This window comes from Amblyomma maculatum, chromosome 9 (assembly GCF_055883805.1).
Source record: "Amblyomma maculatum isolate TAMU_Amacu chromosome 9, ASM5588380v1, whole genome shotgun sequence".
NCBI lineage: Eukaryota > Metazoa > Arthropoda > Arachnida > Ixodida > Ixodidae > Amblyomma > Amblyomma maculatum.
In genome coordinates, this window is record NC_139352.1 from 70,382,476 (window position 1) to 70,403,294 (window position 20,819).

At 44.7% G+C, this 20,819-nt stretch overlaps 3 protein-coding genes across 3 annotated transcripts; 1 reads left to right on the forward strand and 2 right to left on the reverse strand.

Annotated features, from left to right (window-relative positions):
- Positions 1-1,444: 1,444 nt before the first annotated feature.
- On the forward strand, positions 1,445-6,609 carry LOC146179345 (ras-related protein Rab-43-like). The gene is made up of 3 exons (XM_084578981.1): positions 1,445-1,776; positions 2,467-2,650; positions 2,945-6,609. Exons 1-3 carry the CDS (start codon positions 1,597-1,599, stop codon positions 3,205-3,207), a joined length of 627 nt encoding a protein of 208 aa, XP_084435107.1. The 5' UTR covers positions 1,445-1,596; the 3' UTR covers positions 3,208-6,609.
- Positions 6,610-7,626: 1,017 nt separating this feature from the next.
- On the reverse strand, positions 7,627-11,263 carry Dpm3 (Dolichyl-phosphate mannosyltransferase subunit 3). Its single transcript, XM_084578982.1, has 5 exons — positions 11,053-11,263; positions 10,778-10,891; positions 10,658-10,687; positions 10,349-10,426; positions 7,627-7,863 (listed from the first exon to the last, which is right to left on the reverse strand). The coding sequence occupies exons 2-5, from the start codon at positions 10,880-10,882 to the stop codon at positions 7,810-7,812; spliced, it is 267 nt and encodes an 88-aa protein (XP_084435108.1). The 5' UTR covers positions 10,883-10,891; positions 11,053-11,263; the 3' UTR covers positions 7,627-7,809.
- Positions 11,264-15,096: 3,833 nt separating this feature from the next.
- On the reverse strand, positions 15,097-20,213 carry LOC146179347 (uncharacterized). Its single transcript, XM_084580178.1, has 3 exons — positions 19,931-20,213; positions 17,025-17,185; positions 15,097-15,522 (listed from the first exon to the last, which is right to left on the reverse strand). The coding sequence occupies exons 1-3, from the start codon at positions 20,211-20,213 to the stop codon at positions 15,097-15,099; spliced, it is 870 nt and encodes a 289-aa protein (XP_084436304.1).
- Positions 20,214-20,819: the final 606 nt, after the last annotated feature.

The window sequence follows — 20,819 nt, forward strand, 5'->3', positions numbered from 1 at the left end:
CCTTCCCACGTTGGCTGATTTATTATGTCATTACTGGTATTTTGTTGACAAGCCCATAACACATGGTATAAGTTAGCCATCTGGCCACAAAATTTGCACTGCGCCGAAAAGGATTCGGGCTCAATGGCGTGAAGTGTTGCTGGATTAATAAATGACATAGTTTGTAACCTTCGAAGGTGACACTCTTCTGATTTACTGAGACCTTTAGCGGGCTTCGAGAATGTCTGCCTTTCAAGGCGCAAATGCTGTAATATCTCTGAATATGTTGTTAACGGAGATGGGGAGCCTAAATCAGCAAGGGAAGACGTAGAAGGATTCCGGGGAAGAAAAGCTCGGGCCGAAGCGTGTGCGCGCTCGTTTCCTTCAACTCCCCGGTGACCTGGCACCCATATTAGCTTCTTCTGTGCAGCTGAAGTCCTACACTGACTCAGAATTTTGCAGGCTAGCGGCGCGATTCTGCCACGCGTATAGTTTCTATAAGCTAACTGGGAATCTGTAACTATGTATTTCGATGCGGAGTGCGTTGCGGCTAGGGCTATCGCCACTTCCTCCATAGCCTACGTATCCCCGTTACAAGCTGAAAGCCCGTCCACGACCTGCATTTGATGCACCACTGATATGGTTGATATCCCCGCTACAGGACCCGCAGCGTCCACGAAGAAGGCTCCTTCTTCTCTTGAATAAGATTCGTTCATCTTCTTGCTTCTCGCCACTCGTAAAACATGATGATGCTCCGGGTGCATGTTTTTGGGGAGCGTAAGCGTAAGGAATTTGCTCTTCCACTCTTGAGGTATATCTTGTCTCCCAGCCACTTGTCGTGGAAAGCAAATGTTCAAATTTTCTAAGACCCTGCGACCAGTCTTGGTTGTGGCCAGTCGCATTACCTGGCTTGTAAGATGGGCGCTAATCAGTTCATCAGCCGTATTGTACACCCCCAGTTTTAGCAGACGCTGCGTAGATGCTTTCATGGGTAACCCGAGCGCCTTCTTATAAGCAGTTCGTATTCCTGGTGCAAGTAATCTGTTGCGTTCCTTCTTCAGATTTAGGCTAATTCGGGACCTCACCATCCTGTGGTCACTGCATCGCACTTTCCCGATTACCTCTACATCCTGCACAATGGCGGGGGTTGAACACATTATGAAGTCGATTTCTTTTTTAGTATCTCCGTTAGAACTTTTCCGTGTCCATTTCCGGTTCTTCCGTTTGCTCGTGCAGATTTTTTCTCTGTTTAGGTATCTGCGAAAATAGTTCAATAATTTCTTAGGCGAATGCTTACAAACAATAAATTAGTTAAAATTGAGTCGAATTCTAGCTTATGATAATAATTTAAATGGTATCCTTCATATATGCTACCTGGTTGTGTCCAAAGGTCCAAAGTAGGCGATTTGAAGGTTTAAACGAGCCCGCGCTAGCCGCACGGACAACACGGCGCTGCAGTCGCGCGGATCGCTCTTTTGATCACGTGATCCAACATGTCCGCCTTTGATTTGCCCTGAACAGATTGCCAGCCGCCCTACGAATATTTTTGAAGTGAGCTGCGCGAATCAGCAGGTGCTTATCGCGGACTCTGCTTGGGTGCGTCGCCCGTCAGGAATTATGAGCGACGACGACCACTTTGACTTTCTCTTCAAGATAGTTCTGATAGGCGACTGCGGCGTTGGCAAAACTTGCGTCGTCCACCGCTTCAAGAGTGGAATGTATGTTGAGCGACACGGCAACACCATCGGCGTCGACTTCGCCATGAAAACGCTCACAGTCGAAGGCAAGAAAGTGAAGGTAAGAGCTGCATCAGTGCCTCTGGAATGCCACTTCACAGATGACACCGCCGTCGGCGATTTCTTGCGGTGTCCGCGTTCGAAGCCTCGCTTGTTTATAAACCGATCGGCGCCTCAGAGCTGTCATTTGCTACCGAGAAAACAGCACAGCTGCTTTTGGGGGCGTGTGATTACACGCCTATTTATAAACTGCCTCACGCTACCGTCGTTGATTGAGAAGCAATTGTATCAATTGTTGACTCAGGTCGAATCGGTAGCGTCGTCATTGACTGGATACGCTTCAGCGACCTTCCGGGGCAGAGTTACGAGGAAAACCGAATTCCATCTCTATCTCCTTATCCTTGAATCGTCCTCCGCCAATATGTGAAAGGCAACTGCCTAAATTCCCCTGCCGCATGTACCGCTACTGCATGTCTTCTCTGAACCTGTCAGTGCCAGCGTAGCTTTCTTCACAAAAGAGCCGCCGTCAGGTCTTGTGTAACCTGAAATCGTACTTCGATTTCGCGCACCGTAACAAAGCAATTGGCTTGATGTGTTTTGCTTTTGGAATTTAAACGTGGAGGCCTCAGTCATACCTTCTTTTTTTTTTTTCTTTTAGCACTAAATGTAGGCGAGAGAGCCGATTGGGGTTGTCTAGTATTCTGACAGCATATATATGTGTTGCGACTGATAATATTGCTTCGCTTTGCAGCTCCAGATATGGGACACGGCGGGACAGGAGCGTTTCCGCACTATAACCCAGAGCTACTATCGCAGCGCCAACGGTGTCATCATAGTTTATGATATCACAAAGAGGTCGTCATTCCTCAGCCTTCCGCGCTGGGTTGAAGAAGTGCGGAGGTACACAGGTTGCAATGTGCCACTGCTGCTCGTAGGTGAGTTAGTGTTTCTGTGAATGTTTTCACGTGGTTGACCTAAAATACCATTAGAAAGTTATCCAGAGAGCCTATACGGCTTGGTTCAATTTTTTAGTGACTGTTCATACTAGTTAAAGCTGTGGGTCTGTATTTAATTTTGTAGATTTGATCCCTGAAGAGGATTCGCTGGTGCAGTTTGAAAACCTGTTTGCACAGGTTCCTGTGTTTTTGAAGGAGCCCAATTGACACTGTCCATGCAAGCCCCTGAAACATTGCTTTCATGTTGTTTTTTTTCTGCCATACACGATGCAGGGAACAAATGCGACTGTGAGAGCTTGCGAGAAGTCACACAGGAAGAGGCTCAAGGACTGGCCGACCAATACCCCGAGTTCATGGCCACCATCGAGACGAGCGCCAAGGAAAACACCAACATTGAATCGGTGTTTGTCATGCTCGCCACCGAACTCAAGAACACCCACGATCCCGTCGGACACCTGACCGACGAGGACCTGCGCCGAATCTCGCTCAACTCCAGCAAGGTCGGGCACAAGGCGGCATGCTGCACAAAACTGTGATGGAGACCAGAGACTCCTCCTTTGAGAGGGCAGGCTGCGTATTTTTTCTTTTTATTTTTTCCCTTTTGCATTCTTTCATACCTGCAAACTATGTTTTTATTTTTTTTTTCCCTCTTAACTACAAGCACACAGTTGAGAGCCTTGCTACAGCCATACCGCTGATGTCAGCATTCATTATGACATCACGGCTCGCAGTGCGCAGTAAAAATTTTGCAAATTGTCCTAGTCTTTGAGCACATTGGACAGCAGTTTACAGGCTTCTGCCTATTACTGCATTGTGGCTGTTAAAACTGATCAAACATATCGCGTTTCTGAACTTTCTGGTTGTGATGTAAAAGCAGCCACAGTTCAGAACTCCCTTTTCATGCACGGTCACACGAATACAATGTCCCAACTGTAGATTCTGCTACGTTTTAAACAGCTGTGTTTTTTTACCTCACCCAAGATGCAAAACAGCACACTTGAAACGAACAGTAAACAAACCATGTGCCTTTTCAGCCCTCGGGCAACACTGAAGTGCTCTGTTAGAACAATTTTTCTCTCTGAATTAGTGGGAGAGGAGGCAAGCTTTTCAAGAGTGTCTTGTCACCCTCCTTTGTAATAAAGGCACCACTCTTCAAGTGTGACACATTGGTTCAAAAGCTTATACGAGCTAGTGCCTTGTGTCCATGACTTTTAATGTTAATACTACTGTTGCTAACCTAGCACTCAGGATACATTTTCATGAGCAAGTTTTACTCAGTGTTTGCTGTTTCCTCTCTTTGTCTGCCCACTAGTCACACTACCTTTGCATCGCTTTGTGGCCTTATGAAGTTTCTTTTTGGAAGTTCTCTTTTGTGTATGCGGAGATCAACTCGTTTTTAAGAATTCCATCATTGCACATCAAAGCAGGTGTTCCAAGTCGTGTCTATAGCTCTTCCGTGCTCTGGTATGAATGGAGTTTGAGCAAGAAGCCAGCAATATTAGTCATATAGTGTTTGCTCTTTGCGAAACAGCCGACTACATTTAACCTAGCCTGCGACAGTTGCTGGCAAGGTTTGAACTGTCGCTAAACAAGAGTAGCAAGTCTGTTTTTACTTTGAATGATGTTCATAGCATTATTGCAAGCTTCTGAAGGCAAGTTCACAGAATGTAACTGTTTTTACGTCTCAGCACCTGTGTGAATGGTGATGGTTTTTACTTAGTATAGTTCTAAGGATGCACACTAGAAGGAAAGTGGGAATTTCGTGTGCTCGAATTCTTACTTTGTTTTGGTTGCAGGAGAATTTCATAGGCACATCAGCTGCCTTTCTGTAAACTGACCACAGCTTATCCGATTTTTATTTCTGTCTTGATATAAACCTGCACAGACCTTCTGCTGGTTCGTTTATGGCCAGTTTTATTTTCAGAGGTTGTCGGAGATGTTGCCATATCGTACAAGCCTTCAGTGTGCGTGTGTATTAAACTTGCTTCATCACACCTTATGTCGAATGTTCAAGAGCAGGAACATGTAGTGATTCATCCAGGATCTCAGTGATCATACAGGAAGGAACCGCTAGACTTTGCAACTTTGATGAGCATTGTGTTTTATCTGGTTTGTGTGCATTTTAAAGAAAGGTTACACTGAAATTTGTTTATCTTCTTTTGTCTTGCATCCATCATTCCTTGGGGGTGCATGAGCGGACGTGAATAGACGTGGATTGACATGCTTTTGCTAGTTTATTTTGCTAGGCTGGGCAGGTACAAATGCCACCTCAGAAGTTTCATGCGAGGACCTGTGATCTACTCTGTGCAGTCCCTATGCAGCTAGCAGAAGTAACCAGTAGCGGTCTTTCCCTAGACACATTTCTTTGAATGCCATATTTTAACATAGATTTGAACAAACGTTCTTAGTGCAGCTTGTTAGTTCCAGAGTAATGTTGCAACGTTAAATGCAAACCGTAATATGATTCTGTCTGTTTCATTGCTCGATTATTCGCACTGAAATACAGCACACAGACAGCATACAACCATCTATCGTTTTTAATACCAATTGGGATTATGCCCTTGCTTGATTCGAGCAGAATTGATTAGAAAGCTGCGTCGTCTGTAGCACTGGCGACCAATAGGAAACCTTTTTTAGATACCGATGCTGCGGACGACGCTAATTTCGAATAAATTTTGGTGAATTAGACAAGTATACATCATCTAAACTGGTATTAAAAACGATAGACGGTTGTATGCTATCTGTGTGTGGAATATCGGCGTGAATATGCGAATGATTTAACTAATGAAAGCATTACAGTTTGCGTTTGGTGTTGTAACAGTCGGTATTTTGCACCTGTGTGCAGGTTTATTGAAATAGGTGTTTTTGTGCGATAGTGTTTGTCTCTGTGGTGTCAGTGACCATATTTGTTGCCAGAAGGTGAGGCGGGCGCCCGAAAGGTTGCATCCGTTTAGCCTGGTAACCATGATGCTTTCTGCACGGTGCAAGCTGGCCTCAATGGACACAACTCTTCACGTGACCGCCTGCCGCTCTGTTAATACGGCCACCATCGCCACTCCTCAAAGTACCTGCATGTCGTTTTACACTTCCGTTCCGTCTGGGGGTGGTTTGGAATTACACCATGGCCACTTCTTGCACGTCCAGCACGTATAAGATTTGCGCATATACGAACTTCATAGTCACCCTGTTGAGCTCATCACTGTTCATTTGTCAGAGCACTTTGTTGAACCAAGGGATGCGATTCTTTCTAAACAGCTTGCAAACATTTATTTTTTCATGATTGATTGGCATGCAGCGGAGTCTGTGCATCCAATGCACGTCAAAGCTGTTGCAAATAAGTCATGAAAAAAACATCTTCTATTACACGCTGCAATGTGTTTACAAACGTCATTTGCTGAAGACTGCAAGTCAGGACACACATTTTGTGAATAGCACAGTTCACTGTGCTTGGTTCAAACAAATTCACTGTTACTTTCTGTTTGCTCATCTGCCAGAAAATGTTTTTCATAATGTGGTGAGAAGGCTGGCATTTCTGTTCATTGCACTGCCTGGTTTTTGCGTTACGGTATGTTTTGCTGGTTGTTTAATAGATTACTGGCAAGAAGCTGGTAAAGAGAAGCCACAGATTGGAGGGCAAAATCTCGTACTGGTGCCATTATTGCTTGTATTTTAGGTGTGAAGGCTGCACCTATCTTGTTCAGCATACAAATTGACTGTTGTGAAAATGTGTGAAAAAGGTTGGAATCTGTCAGTCTTGTGGTGCTTCAGGAGGGCCTTGCTCACCAGTAGTGCAAGGGTACTTAAAGTGCCCTTAACATTGCTTCTGAGCGCAATTAGGGCAGCTATCACAGCTGTTCATTGCTATTCTCATAAACATTTCCTTATTGCATAATATTTTCATGTTGATACACTTCTGGAAATAAATGGAAGTTGTTGCAGTTTTTTGTTCTATGCTTTCCTTTCATTTGACCACCGCAGAGGTATTTATTTGCTTGGTGCCCACTACATGAGAACACAAAGATTCTGCAATGATTTGAAGGCCGGTGATTTGACACTGTTCGCAGAATGGAATGCTAAGCCACAGCATTAAACGTCCCATTATCCAGAAAGTTTGGCATTGTGAAAAACGACAAGTGCCTCTGGTTTGTGGTAGTTTGCAGGTCACGTGGTGGCTGAACACTGATCAGTCGAGGGTGTTTTCAGACGTTATGGTGATGACGGCTGTCCGTCCCCTTTTCAACGGTTTGCCCCCATCTCGGAGCGTGGTGGAGCTATGGCAAAAAAGCACTAAAAGCAAGTTTTGAAAAATAAACTGTCTCTTCCTTACTGGTTACTACTGCACAAAACACTTAACATTCCTAATTCTATTACCGGCCTGCCTGCATATTCCCACAATGCACTGCACCCTTTTGCCACCAGTAGTCCAAGCGTCGCTTGGTGCTCTCTGCCACACATCATTTTATCTTGCCAAAGCCCTGGGCATCTGAGAGAGCTCTCACCTCTAAGATGGGAGCTATTTGAAGCCACTCTATAACCACAGTCTCCTCTGCCGAGAGCACTCGACATAGTACCAGAGCTGCCAGCTCAGGCTGTTCCTTTGAGAAGAAAATTGAAACCTGCAGATCTTGGATTCTAAGTTAGACATGTTGCTCTTAGGCTGTGCAGTCATATTTGTACAGCTTGTCTTGGTTAAAGCAGAGCTGTGGTTGATTTTGAGTCTTTCTCATAATGTGGTAGCTTACGACTGTATGCTAATCACTACGTAGAGGCACAGATTAAGGAATCGTGATTACACAACCGACAGTGCACATACTTAGAGAATCGCAAAGGGAGCTGCAGCCAGTAGCCATAACGCTATCACATTATGACCTTAAAGGTTGAGCTAGTGTCCACCAAAATTCCTTGTACATTGAGCTCTTTTTACAGCTAAAAAGAAAAGCTCAGCCAATAAGATGTCCAAAATATAATAAAGTTTTATTCCATACTTACAAAATGACATGAATGCAATATAGATCATTAATTAGAGTGCACAAACATTGGGAGGCACAATTATTAGTGGAATGACATTAGCCCACGGACCTCTGTCGTCGGCTTTGGTATCAAAATATATAATTTACTCCAACGTCCAACAAGCATCGTCAGTCAAACTTGTACCCCCGCTTCTTGAGATCCTCGCGAGCTTCCACAATTTGCTGCAACAAAAAGAGAACGTGTGAGGCATGGTGCAAAAATAGCTATCACTTAAGCCATTTTTTTTTCCCAATGAAGAGTAAGAATTGGGAGTGTTTCTGTTGGTGCACTCAGGACTATATACCATATTGTTGGCACTGTGGATGCCACATGAGCAAGAATTTTCCCACGCTGCTTAACCAGCTATACTAAAATCAGTACTTCTACTTTGGTCTATCACATGTGTCATGCTGCATTCAGCATAGAGTGCCATTTAATGTCTGCTTACCTTTCTTCTAGACTAAGTTTCTTAGCAAGAACGGTCGTTCTACAGTAAAGTTTGTGTTTGTTTCCTTGTTTAGTATCACACTGGACTTGACATGAAAAGGTGAACGATATCCATGACAACACTACTACTCTGATTAATAAAACAGTGAAACCATTTCCAGTTATTTATGAGGCTCCCTAAACAAGGAGCAGTGTGTGCAAACTGCAACACATGGAACCACCTCGGACGACATAATGCATGTGTGAATACTTGATTATGGCCATGCCAGTGGCGACAATGTGGCTTACACAGACACTATTCATCAGCAAGTTTTGCACAGAAAGCTCTCCCACTTTGTGCTAGCAGTTGTTTCACATCTAACTAACGCATACAGATGAGCGAATAATCGTCTAGATTCTAGACAATTTTCAGTCTAAAACGCTGAAGTGATGCTCTTGTTGAGATGGAAAAGTAAATATTTAACAAAGGTACCGAGTTCCACAGGCAGTATTAGCACCAGCATGCAGGTCTCATAAAAATGACAAAATCATTAATAATATGTCCATAACAGGGTAGCTTCACCAAGATTTCACTATATTTATCCCAAAGCACACTGCTGCAGTGGTCTATATAAACCTGCTCACATCTGTACAGTACTTATATAGCAGTCACAGTGATGCATAGTTGTCCCTTTAACAAGATGGAGACAGCGCGATTCTGCCTTGGAATGACATGCATGACATTAGTAAACAGATCACCACATGAAAAGCATAATAAACCATTTGTAGTTGAGTTTTTTTTTTTTTTAGTCTGCAGCTTCAGACTCGCTTTCAGATTGCCAGACAAAGGTTACGACGTCATGAGTATGAGATCATGTGAGGCATACAAAAGCTGGAATGTAATTGCTGCTTAGTATTAATTCATGCCACCTCTTATGTCAAACTGCTCCATAAGACGAAATGACAGTGACTAGGCAAAGAGCTTCTACAATGCAATTTTTATGTGCCTCACATGACCTCATAATCACTTGTGATGTTGAAACCATCGTTGGCTGCTGAAACCAAACCTGTATCTGTTAAGAGAGATGACATTTAACATTCATTTACTGAGCAAAGGAGAATTTCATGCTATGATCCATGTTTGCTAGTGTCTTACACAATTTCAAAGTAGAAATATTTGGTATGTATACCCCTTTAAGCAAACAGATACTCATGCTTCAGCAGCTATTTTAGCTTAAATGCCAATGTGAAGGCAGACAAGCACACATGAACCAATTGTCATAACTGGAAAAGCAATCTAATAGCACGGTTCGCAGAGGTAAACTTGGGCATCACCAAATTTAAGTAAGCATGTGTGCATCATTCGCTACTACAGACCGACAGGAGAGCTGGTCCAGCAGCATTCCACAAGAGCAGAGCAGAATGATGCGACGCACATCCTAGCCATAGCGTGTTCTTTCTCCAAGGTTTGTTTTCATTAGTTCCATTCAGTATCTGCTTAACAAACTCTTCTGCTTGTGGTGTCAACACAGTGGCTCCGCAGTTGGGGTGCTTAGCTAATGAACCCAAGGATGAGAGTTCGAACCCAGCCACTGCAGCTGGTTTTCAATGTAGACAGAAAGACAGGTGCCCTTGCACTGTGCAATGTCAGCAGATGCTAGAGAACCCCAGGTGGTCGAAATTTCCGGAGCCCTGCCCTAAAATGTCTGTCACAGCTTAGCAAATAAAGACAAGTCCACTTGTCGAAACGTTGGCTCGACCTGCGAACTGAGGTGTACCCTTTTTACCCTTGTTCAGTGCTCCTTCATACCATGTAAACCATCTTTTTCCTCTCGTTCTACCTGGATTGTCACAGCTTCAGTCACATTGAAACATTAAACCTTACATTAAACCCAGGGCTAGGTGCTTGTGCACACCTTGTTTAGAGTACTGTATTGTAATTCTGCGTTGTTGCTTCAAAACGTGATACCTTTTTTTGTTTTTAACGTGACGGAGTAAGCACAAACATACTATAAGCAGTTTTCATTCGATGTTCGGGATACCATGCTGGTTCAAGAACAGAGCTTTCACTGCCTAGTTTAGACTGTGTGGATGGAAGGTATTGATGCCTTGACCGCACTCACCAATAAAAAGACACCATAACGATGTTGGCATAAGGTAACGGTTAATAAAACCTAATGAACGACAACATATAGTTACATCAAATTATGGTTGTAGCCAAAATAATATAGAACTACGTACCTTCTTTAGTTCAGCTGCAGCTTCTTCACAGTTGTTAAATGTGAGTACCCGGTAAATAACAACTGAGGCAGCATACACCTGCAAAACGAAGTCGATATTGCAATAAGGCACACGAATTTCCCCGCGACTAATTTTGTGTGTGGGCCCCATTAAAGCTCTTCGACAATGGACTACTGCTTGGTGATGGAGGCTTTCATTAGAGGCGCTTGCCGATTGAGGGCTTAAAGTTCTAAGATTGTACTGCTTCAGGCCGCTCTACATTCCGCAATAAATGAAGCGCAAGACTGCAGGAAACGGTTTCAAACTTACTCCAAAGAGGACGCAGGCGTATACGGGGAGCTGGAAAGATGAGCAAGACAGAAAATAAGTGAAAATCATATTTAATTCCGAGCGCGAAGAACCGATGAGTCGATCTTCTATTCAGCTTACCAGCCAAATATGAGTCTCCGCAGCGCCCATCCTTTGCGAAAGAAGCGCGCCCCATATCGCCAAGAATATGGACAGACCTAGTAACCACTGCATCAACTTTGTCATCGTTAACTCCTGAAACGACAAGCAAGTGCAGACAAAAATGTAAAGTGAGCAGTTTGCTTTCAGCGCGGCGCCGCGTCAACGTGTCGCTCACGTTTCGTGACGACGAAAACCCGACAATTCATGACTGACCAAGATAACACAACCAAGAATAAGAAAACACTAGTCCCTACCTGTCGACGTAGCGAGAAGAATCACTGAGGGTGTCGCGATCTCGGATTCTTGTTCCCAGCGAAAATGCCGCACGCCACTCAAAATATGTGCACGATTTGTACACATCAGTGAAGAAGAGATTCTGCTCCAGTGGTTCTACTTCAAAATACTGTCAATACTATCACACAAATTATTTTGCAACCATGGGTATTTTTATTTGTTAACGCGCTACCTACAAAACATACTACCAGCTAATCTGTGCAAACAAAAACCTTTTTATAGCCACTTAATAGCTCTATTAATTGTCTGCAGGTGACGCCACCAGTCACAAAGTAAAATTTTTGAAGACAGCTTTGGCCATGGTCTTGGCGTTTAATAATGATCAACTTGAAATGTAAGCGTTTTGACAATAGAATTAAAATCTAGGCAAATAGCAAATAACAGGACTCATGGTAATGATGTGGGCAATCTTGCAGAAGACAAATTATCATCATCCTACTAATAACAAAACCGAAACTGCGAGTAGGCTCCCGTTCTCATTCTGCGTGAATGTCAGTGTGTTCGGCGCGCATTACTACTATGCCACGTTCTGCGCGGTACTCTGCATTTCACACTTAAACATATGAAATCATACCGCCTCTCCGTCGCTTTTACAACGTGCGCTCTCTTGGCGATTTCATATTTTTGTATATCCGGATCCCTATAAACTGCACTGATTTATTTAGTTCTCTTTAGTGTTTTTTTTTTTTTTCTGGTTCAGCAAGTCACCGTGACTAAGCAGTGTGTATTAGCAAAATATTGACGCAAATACTAATTAACGAGTGCTGCAAGCATGACGTAGCCCAATTCATTCAGTCAAAGTCAAAGTTTATTCACTTCCCATCTAACACTACAGATGGAGGAATCGTAGAAAAAAAAAAAAAAAAACGGGAATCAGGAGGAATCGGCCATAAATTCGAAATCGGACAATGCAAAGCTTGTGCAGACAATAATATACAAGAGGAGCGAAGTTAATTTTAATGATTGGCGTTATGGGGGACCTTAGTTGAGGGAGCGGCGTAAGAATATTCTTACATCTTGGTTCAGGGTGTGTGTCGACCGGGGTGCTTATAATGAGCCTTGTTGTGCTTTATTAGTTCAAGAGATACAAATAATACTCCATTAGGGAGACAAAGGCTAGAATTACTTATACAGCTCGTTCGGCCGAAACCCCGTAGTAATAGAAGTGGTCGTATAGTAGTGATAGTCGGCACCGAATGCCAGAAATAACCAGGAGTTGCGTAAAAAAAAAAAAAAAAAAAAAAAAAAAAAAAAAAAAAAAAAAAAACATTGTATCATAGTAGTTTGTAGTATTTATACTAGTGATTGATGAGTGGGTGGTTTTGTAGGCAATGATGAGGTAACGAAATCATTATAATTAATTAATCAAATAAATACAAATATGGGAACAAGGGGCTCCAAAGATGCCAAAATCTCAGAATGAAAAGCTAGTGCTTGACAGTGCTTAAGAAAATTGAGAGAGTGTAATTGATCAATTACGTAAGTGAAGAAATGAAAAAAAAAAAAACTGGAAAAAGGGGGTTCAAATGTGTCGAACTACCCAGACTCAAAATCCAATACTTGACAATGCTAATTAAGAAAATGTATAGAGTGTGATTGATCAATTAATTATTGAAATAAGTGGAAAAATGAAAATGCATTCAAAGGTGTCAAGAATGAAAGGCCGATATTTGCTGATGCTAAAATCCAATGTCTAAAAATAAATATAAATAAATCAGGTAATAAAAAGTGAAAACACATCGTTCGTGTGGGTGTTGTTGCGGCTGTAGGAAGAAGAGAAAGAAAATTCGCGGGCCTGCTACTGGCTTTGTAGCTGAGCCACCTTCGCTCAGCTAGGAGGTGCTCAGGAGGTCCGTTTGCGATCGACAAAACACAGTTTAGGGCCGCTATTGAGGAGCAACTGAGTACAACACCGTCCAATCACTTCTGACAGTGTAGATGTTTGTCCGATAGCAAGTGCACATTAATTTCTTTCTGAGAAAAAACGAATTTAAATATATTTTCCTTGCCTCGATGCAAACCCGATGCATGAAGACTGGAATGGAGTTCGCGACCACAGCTTAGAAAGGAATGGCTGCGTAGTCTATGGCTTACGGGATCCACGAAAGAAAAAAAAAAAAAAAAAAAAAAGCCCTAACAATAGTTTACCTCTGAAAACGGCTCGTATTTAATTTTTTTTTTTTTTTCAATCTTTCCCACCTCTTATTAAAAAATCCAGTTTTCAGTGAAAGCATATTTTGTAGTCGATTGATGCAGGACCCAGTTCAGTTTGTTGATGAAGTCTTACATAAGCAGGCTGAAAGTGAAATTTCTCCGCACACCCCACATTTTCATCGGCCGCGAAGGTTCGAGAAATCCAGTCATCTAGCAATCGCCCGACTCAGCAGGTCTAGCATGCAGCTTAAAATAACCCAATATTTGGTAACCGGAAGCAAGGCAAGCTTTGTCATAACTTTTATAATTATTTAGAAATACTGTAGTCCAAATAATTGTGGTATAAGCAGGCCCTTTTCACGGACCACAGCGTTCGATCTGGTGTGAGCAACGTTTATACATTGATATATATGGAGTTTGATTTTGACTAATGAGGCAGGGAAATTCAATAGTGAATATATATATATATATATATATATATATATATATATATATATATATATATATATATATATATATATATATATATATATATATATATATATATATATATATATATATATATATATATATATATATGTCGCGTGCTGCCGCTCTCAAGGACGAAGAAGTTCGCTGCCTTGCTCTTTCGTCACGCCTGACGCTCCGCTGCGAGTCCCTCCTGAGCGGCTGGATCCATCTGGGTTTACCGAATAAGCACACCCCTACAATTGGTGGAGGTGCTGGGTACGTTCCCGTCCACCCTGGAACTAAGAAGCCGCACATTACCCTCTGCTTCCAGCATGCCGGACGACACTGCCTCGACATCGTCGCCCCTCCCAACCACCGTGCTGTGTTCTGGAGCTCTACGGCAGCGTGATCCGTGCCTCTTCAGTGGCACAGGCGACCAGGACGTCGACGATTGGTTGTCGGCATATGAGCGCGTCAGTAGCTACAACAGATGGGACGACGCTATCAAGCTAAGCAACGTAATCTTTTATCTGACTGACGTGGCGAACCTCTGGTTTCGCAACCATGAGGCAGACCTGCCATCTTGGTCTGCATTTAAAAAGAATTTTGCAGAAGTGTTCGGCCGCCCTGCAGTTCGCAAGCTCCGGGCAGAACAACGCTTGCGTGAGCGCACTCAGCAAGTCGAAGAGTCGTTCACTAGTTACATAGAGGACATCGTGGACCTATGCAAGCGTGTCGATCCGCTAATGACCGAAGCCCGCCAGCTATCGCTGGTCCCTCAGTTACAGGATACTGGCCGCCTTGCTCCTGACATGGCTCCGTCTTTGGCCCCTACCATACGGCGTGCCGTTCAAGATCACATCGCTGATGTCCTTCCGCCCAGCTCCATGCTCCCGCCCAGCCCTGTGCTGCCGCCCAGCCCCGTGGCGGCGCAAGTAACGGCACCACTGACTTACGCCCAAGTGCGGCCAGGCCGCTCATGCCATCAGCATCTATATATATCTTTGAAAACTTCGATTTCTCAAAAACCGTAAGGTATACGCAGTTGTGTTTCTCCACACGAATCTGAGAACCTGATCGTAGGTTTAAGTAGTATGCTATACAGCCGTCAAGAAATGCGCTGATGTCATATGAAATTAGAAGACAGAATTACAGTGCGTGTTTTGCAACTTTGCAGTTCTATAAAATACATTTCGTTGCAGTTTAACCAATTATGACACGCGACACTTTGCGTAGACAAATCAAGACTATAAAGAAACAAGGAACTTCTAAAGCACCTGAAATCCAAGAGCTTTCTCATATATATCATAATCGAAGACGAAGTGCAAGCGATTTGTTGCTAAACTGCTCCTGATAACGCATTCCTTGTTTCTTCGCAAGAAAAACGGCATCTCGGATGCCTACGAGTCCAAGCCGTAACGGTCGTCACACGAACGGGACCGCACTTTGCCGCCACAGACTTCTGGCCTGATGGCTGCTCGAAGTCGACCACGGCTCAAGACTCCCCGTTTGTCCCCGCCGAGGCCACCAGCGTCGCCACCGTTCTTGACGGTATCAGATGGCGGTCGGGTCTCCCATTGGCCCCAGTAGTACCAGTAGGCCAGAAAGCCGACGAACCAGGCCAGCATAACCGTCATGACGAGCACCAGGAAGATGGAGAGGTGGTTGACGAGTTTGACGAAGAACTCGGGAGAAAAGTAGCCCCGCGGATCCAGCTTGATGGTCGCGTCGCCTCCGACCACCGAAAGGTAGACGTTCATCTTGCGGAACAGGTAGCCGGAGTAAGCCTTGCGCTTTTCCACGTTCTCCACATATGACACCTCCACCTGTGTCAGGTATCCAGTGACCACAAATGTCAATAGGAATGGCCTTCATCGGGGCGCGCACACTTTGGCCATCTAGTAGCTTTGCTTACTCCGAAGCAGTGTCTTGGAGGTTAAAATAATCTACCGAGGAAAGGAGGCTTAGCTAAGCCTAAAAAGGGGCGTCGCTCGCCCAAAATTGCGTGTACAAAAACACCGAGGCGGGTTCGGACACTTGCATACGGGATACTTCGGGTAAGTGAAATAAGCCTCACCTCATGTAAGCTATTTGGAGCAAGTGCAAACCAAAGAGGTTGTATAAAACTTCTATGTATAACCTCCTTGGTACAAACAAAGGAGTGTGGCTGTTGAGCACTTGCGGTAATCCTAAGCTGAGAATCTAGCTAAGCTTCCGGTCACGTGTCTCAGTGCAGAAGTGCGTAAGCCTGGGAGTTGCTGCTGCACACGGTACGTTGCGCGCACCTTGTCGAACACTAACTCCCCTGATGGGGCTGGGACAGGTCGGTCACTGCCGCTTGCGGTGGGGGATAGCCTGCCACCGAATTTGTAGGCCGTCATTGCACCCGCCACCGCTTTGGTGGTGGACGACGGCTGTTGTTGCGGCGCGCGGCTTTCTCTCCCTCTTCCTTTTCTTTCTTCTCTATTTTCTCTTCTGTCTGCCCGAGTGTGCTGTGCGATGTCAGTGCACGTTAAAGATCCCCAGGTGGTCGAAATTACTCCGCAGCCCTCCACTACGGCTCCTCTTTCTCTTTCCACTTTGATTCCCATCGCCCTCTCTTCGCTTACGGCGCGGTTGAGGTGTCCACAGAAAACAAGTGAGACAGTTACCAGGCCTTTCCCTTCCTATAAATCAATCAGGCAGCGGAGGTGACTCAGCTACAGAGCCAGTAGCAGGCCCGTGCATTTTCTTTTCCTTCTGCCTACGGCCACAACAACACAACCAGTATTCCGTTGAGCGCATCATAGTTCACCGGAATTGACATTGAAATTGAGTCACAGGAAGGGTAAGACGCAGTATCTGTCACACTTGCTCTGTGAACACCTAAACCGCGCCGTAAGGGAGGAAGGTGGGATTCACCGGAGCTCTATAATTGGTTTGTATGAAAGGAAAGGCGCCGTATCTGTCACTCGCGGAATCCTGCTGACTCGTCTCGTGGACAACACAACGCTCAGGCTTATGAATTTCTCCTGTGCAGATTCTGCAGTGATCTTGGAAATTTTTAGGCAGTGTGGTATGGGAGATGTTATATATATTTACTGCTCTTATATGCGGTCATTTTTGGTTGTAGGGTGTGATCAAGATTTTCAGTAGTCGATACCACCGCTTTCTGTCTTCTTACTGTGTGTATACACCCGCATTTTTTGCGAAGAATGGCACGTTAAAAAAATATGCACACGGACGATAAGAGGTCGCACACAGGTGTCAATTTCTGCCACGTATACCATTTTTCGCAGGGCGTACGTGCTTCATCAGCTCGCTCGAGCATTTATATTTTTGTATATACCTGTAGATTCGCAAAGTATTCGATGATTTTCCAGGGCAGGATCGGGTCGTCCACGGTGTAAGTGACGTTGTCGAAGTCGATCTCCAGCGGCGGTCGGGGTTCCGACGCGGGAACCGACCAATTGGCGCCGAAATCTGCGCCATGCCGTGCTGGGGTCCTGCCTGAAAATGGTGTGCATGCATGTCTAACAGGCAGCCCTTCAAGCTGATCGAAGACGGGTTGGTTGTCGGAGCAACTGCCAATTAACTAAGGCAAGATGCGGCGTAAGAAAACCACAACAAAATTTGGCCCTAACATGAGCAGGCAATTGAGTTATACCTGTCATAATACATCATCAAGTGTGCATTTTCCCATGCTAAATTTAACGTCAGTTAGAACTTCGTATATGCATAGAAGCTTATAAACGCGGATATTTGCCAGATTGAAACGCAGAGGACACATGCCGACATTTCTACGGTGACAGACTCAGAATTGAACGCTTGGAAAAGTTCGTCTTTTAAATGATCATATGATCTTGCCGACAGTGGTCCCAGCTGCTGAGGCATCTGAAAAAATAGCGTTTTGTCCCAGTATAGTTCGTTTAGGGTTTAACAACCGGTCATTGCAGGTCATTGATGAACTTTTCCCTGGAGAGAAACTTTTCCATTCCAAAGCGAGTTCCTGGCGCATCTTGTTAGCTCCACCCATTCGCACAACTCGCCGAGAAGCGTACCTTTGGGAATTAAGGATACATATATGGCTCCAGTTGCTTGTGGTAACCACAGCACAAAAACCACCACATGCAGTGACGGCTGAGAACAGAACGCGCCTATAGAGTAAAACGCGCTAAAAGATATGTAACAGGCGAATTTCTGCCTTTGAGTAGGCTTCCCAATAGCCAAGTCATGATTTAGGCTGATTTTCTTCTTTACGTGTTGCACGCAAACTTTTACATTCCGTGAGAGCAAGCGATCGATCTAAAAGAAAAAAAAAAAAAACGTGCCTCATCGTCGCCAACACGATCCTTGCGTGCGACAATGCGAAAGCATTTCTCTCTTGCTGTTCTGTTCATGCGCCCCGTGTCGACACTTCTAATGCGTTGTACTGCATATGGAGTACCACCGACTGGCGTGTTCAGACATGTAGATACGAGTGGGCATGCAAAAGTTTTAATTATAATAAAGAAACTATAGAGATATTTCAGCGAAACTTTTTGCGCATAATCACGTGCCATTGCCATGCATACTTGTGCAAATATCAAATCTTTGTCTAAAGTAAGTTTTTATAGGCTGTAAAACATCAACTATACATGATGAACAAAATTGAAGCCCAAAGTGTTTAAAGTTGCTCCATTTGAAGGGCAACAACACACAGCAAATTCATGACGAAATAAAAGCTGTCTATGGGGATGAAAGCCTATCACATATATTTTTTTTGAGCCGGAAGAGGAACTTCCAAGGTGGTCACATGTCCCTGACAGACGAGCCACGAGTGGGCAGACCCTCAATCAACGATGATCTTGCCATGGTGAAAAAAGTGGAGGTCGTTATCCTCGACAACAGAAGATCAACCATAGAAAGAGTAATGTCAGAGACTGGACTTGGACGTTACGGAACTGCGTGGAGGAACTGCACATGAATAAGGTGTCATGCACGCTGGTACATGGCTTGTAGACACCTCTTCAAAAGCAAGCTCGCCACTTTTCCCAAAAGAATTTGACTCTGTTGGAGCGAAATGGCGACGATTTTTTTTTTCGTCACTATGGACAAGAGCTGGGTATACCTCTCGATCCGGAGATCAAAGAACTAAGCAAGAAGTAGAAACATCCATCACCCCCCCCCCCCCCTCCCGCCCTCTCAAGAAGGCGAAAGTCCAGAAAACTGCCGGGAAGGTGACGCTGTTTTTTTGATAGCCGCGGAATAATCTTAACCGATTACCTTCCGATGGATGAGACCCTCAACTGCGATAACTCATCCTTCTGGATTGTGATGCACTGAAACAAAAACGCCGTCGCATGATCAGCACAGCGTCGTCTCCTGGCCGGCAATTAATGCACGCGTCCATATGGCCCAAGCATCTGTTGTTGCCGCCCAGCAGTTGGAGTATGAACTTTTGAAGCATTCACCTTATTCGCCCGACCTTGCGCCAAGCGACTCTTTCTTTTTTCCCTAGATGAAGAAACCACTTCATGATTGGCGATTTGGCGACGGAGTGGGTGCCATTTTCGAAGTAGAACAAATGTTTTTTGAGCAGCGGGGGACTTCCACAGAGTACTTGAAATAGATGAAGAAAGGCTGGCTACGTGAAGAACTAACTTTGACCACCGAAGTGACTATTATACGCTTTTTTTTTAGCTTTATGGTGATAAGTAAACCTTTTGATGCTCCCTCGTAAATAGATAGATGAAGCCATACCCTTTCTGACAGGCAGCCACCGTTGGGTGCCCGCGCCAATGTATAAACAATTGAAAAAAATAAAGAAAACGTAAGAAAAAAAGAGAGGGGACGGAGTGGGCAATGTCTGGTCCTGCAGTGGCACCATCTACATTGAGCTGTTATGATCGACGTCAGGCACTGTAACCATGACTATCCATGCTTGACGTACATGACTAATATCATAATTATCGGTGGTTGATTTCGCTATCGATCTCTAGGTGATTGAGGGGTACAAATGATGTTTTCTGATCCCACGAAGCATTGGGCAAGAAAAAGCTTTCGCCTTAAAAGTGTGAAAGGGATGGTAGAGGAGGAAAAGCTTTGTCCTGGCTTCAGATTGCCCATACGGCAACTGAAGATCTGTCCGCTACTGAAACCGACAAAAGAGATCAAGTCACGATTCCAAGCGGTGAAATAAATTTACTTTTTTTACCATTGGTGGAAACGCATGCCGTTACAATTCGCGATCATTCAAGAAGGCGTTGAGCATACCCTTGAAGACGACCCTTCCGGGCTTCCACGGCACGTCGTGGGCAACCGTGGCTTCCCGCTGAGACGAACTGTCCACGATCTCCTGGAAAGGTCCCCGCGTGGTGGTCGCTTCCCATTCGTGGCGCCTGACCCTGGCGCCGTCCAGACACGGCTCCGGGTCGTCGAGGATCGCGCACAAGCTCTCCAAGAGATCCGCCCTGACAGGCAGCGTAGCCGCCATGATGAGTGCAGCGACAAGCAGCGGATATGACCGTCTGGCTGCGGCGAGCACGCAGTCTCCCATATGGTGACGGCGGCCCAGGCAATATTAACCTTACATTGATCACTACAGGAATTGCCCGGCCTTGTTTCATTGTCTAAACAAAGTGGGAGGCCAGTGTCCTGTTATGGTGGCACTTGTTTCCAGTTCCTCTAGGCGCAAGAAACCGGGCCGAAACCCGGCCATGATGATGATGATGATGATGACCTGAGACAAAATGGCCATGTCACGTGTCCATGCAGACTTCGCAGGGCAGCAGAACAAGGTGCTGCGGCTTCTCAGGCAGTGAATCACCGATCAGCAAAATTGGCACCAGCTTCCTGTCGAACATGGAAGAGCATTTTGCTAAGGAAATGAAAGAAAATGAGTCTGAAAAAAAGGAACGCGCCATTTTTCACTGATGATAAGAAACGTCAAAGGTTCCAAAATGCGCCGCGCATAGTCGTTGCCATATGTATACGACATACTTTTCTTTTGGGAAATATTGAACATATACGTACCATTGAAATACGTCCGCAATGCTGCTTTTCTGAAATCGTGGTTCATCAATCTTAATTTATTCTCGTTTATTAATCATCCTTCCTCAGTTTCTTTTTCCCCAAAGCTCGAAGGCTTGACCCACAGCCCGCC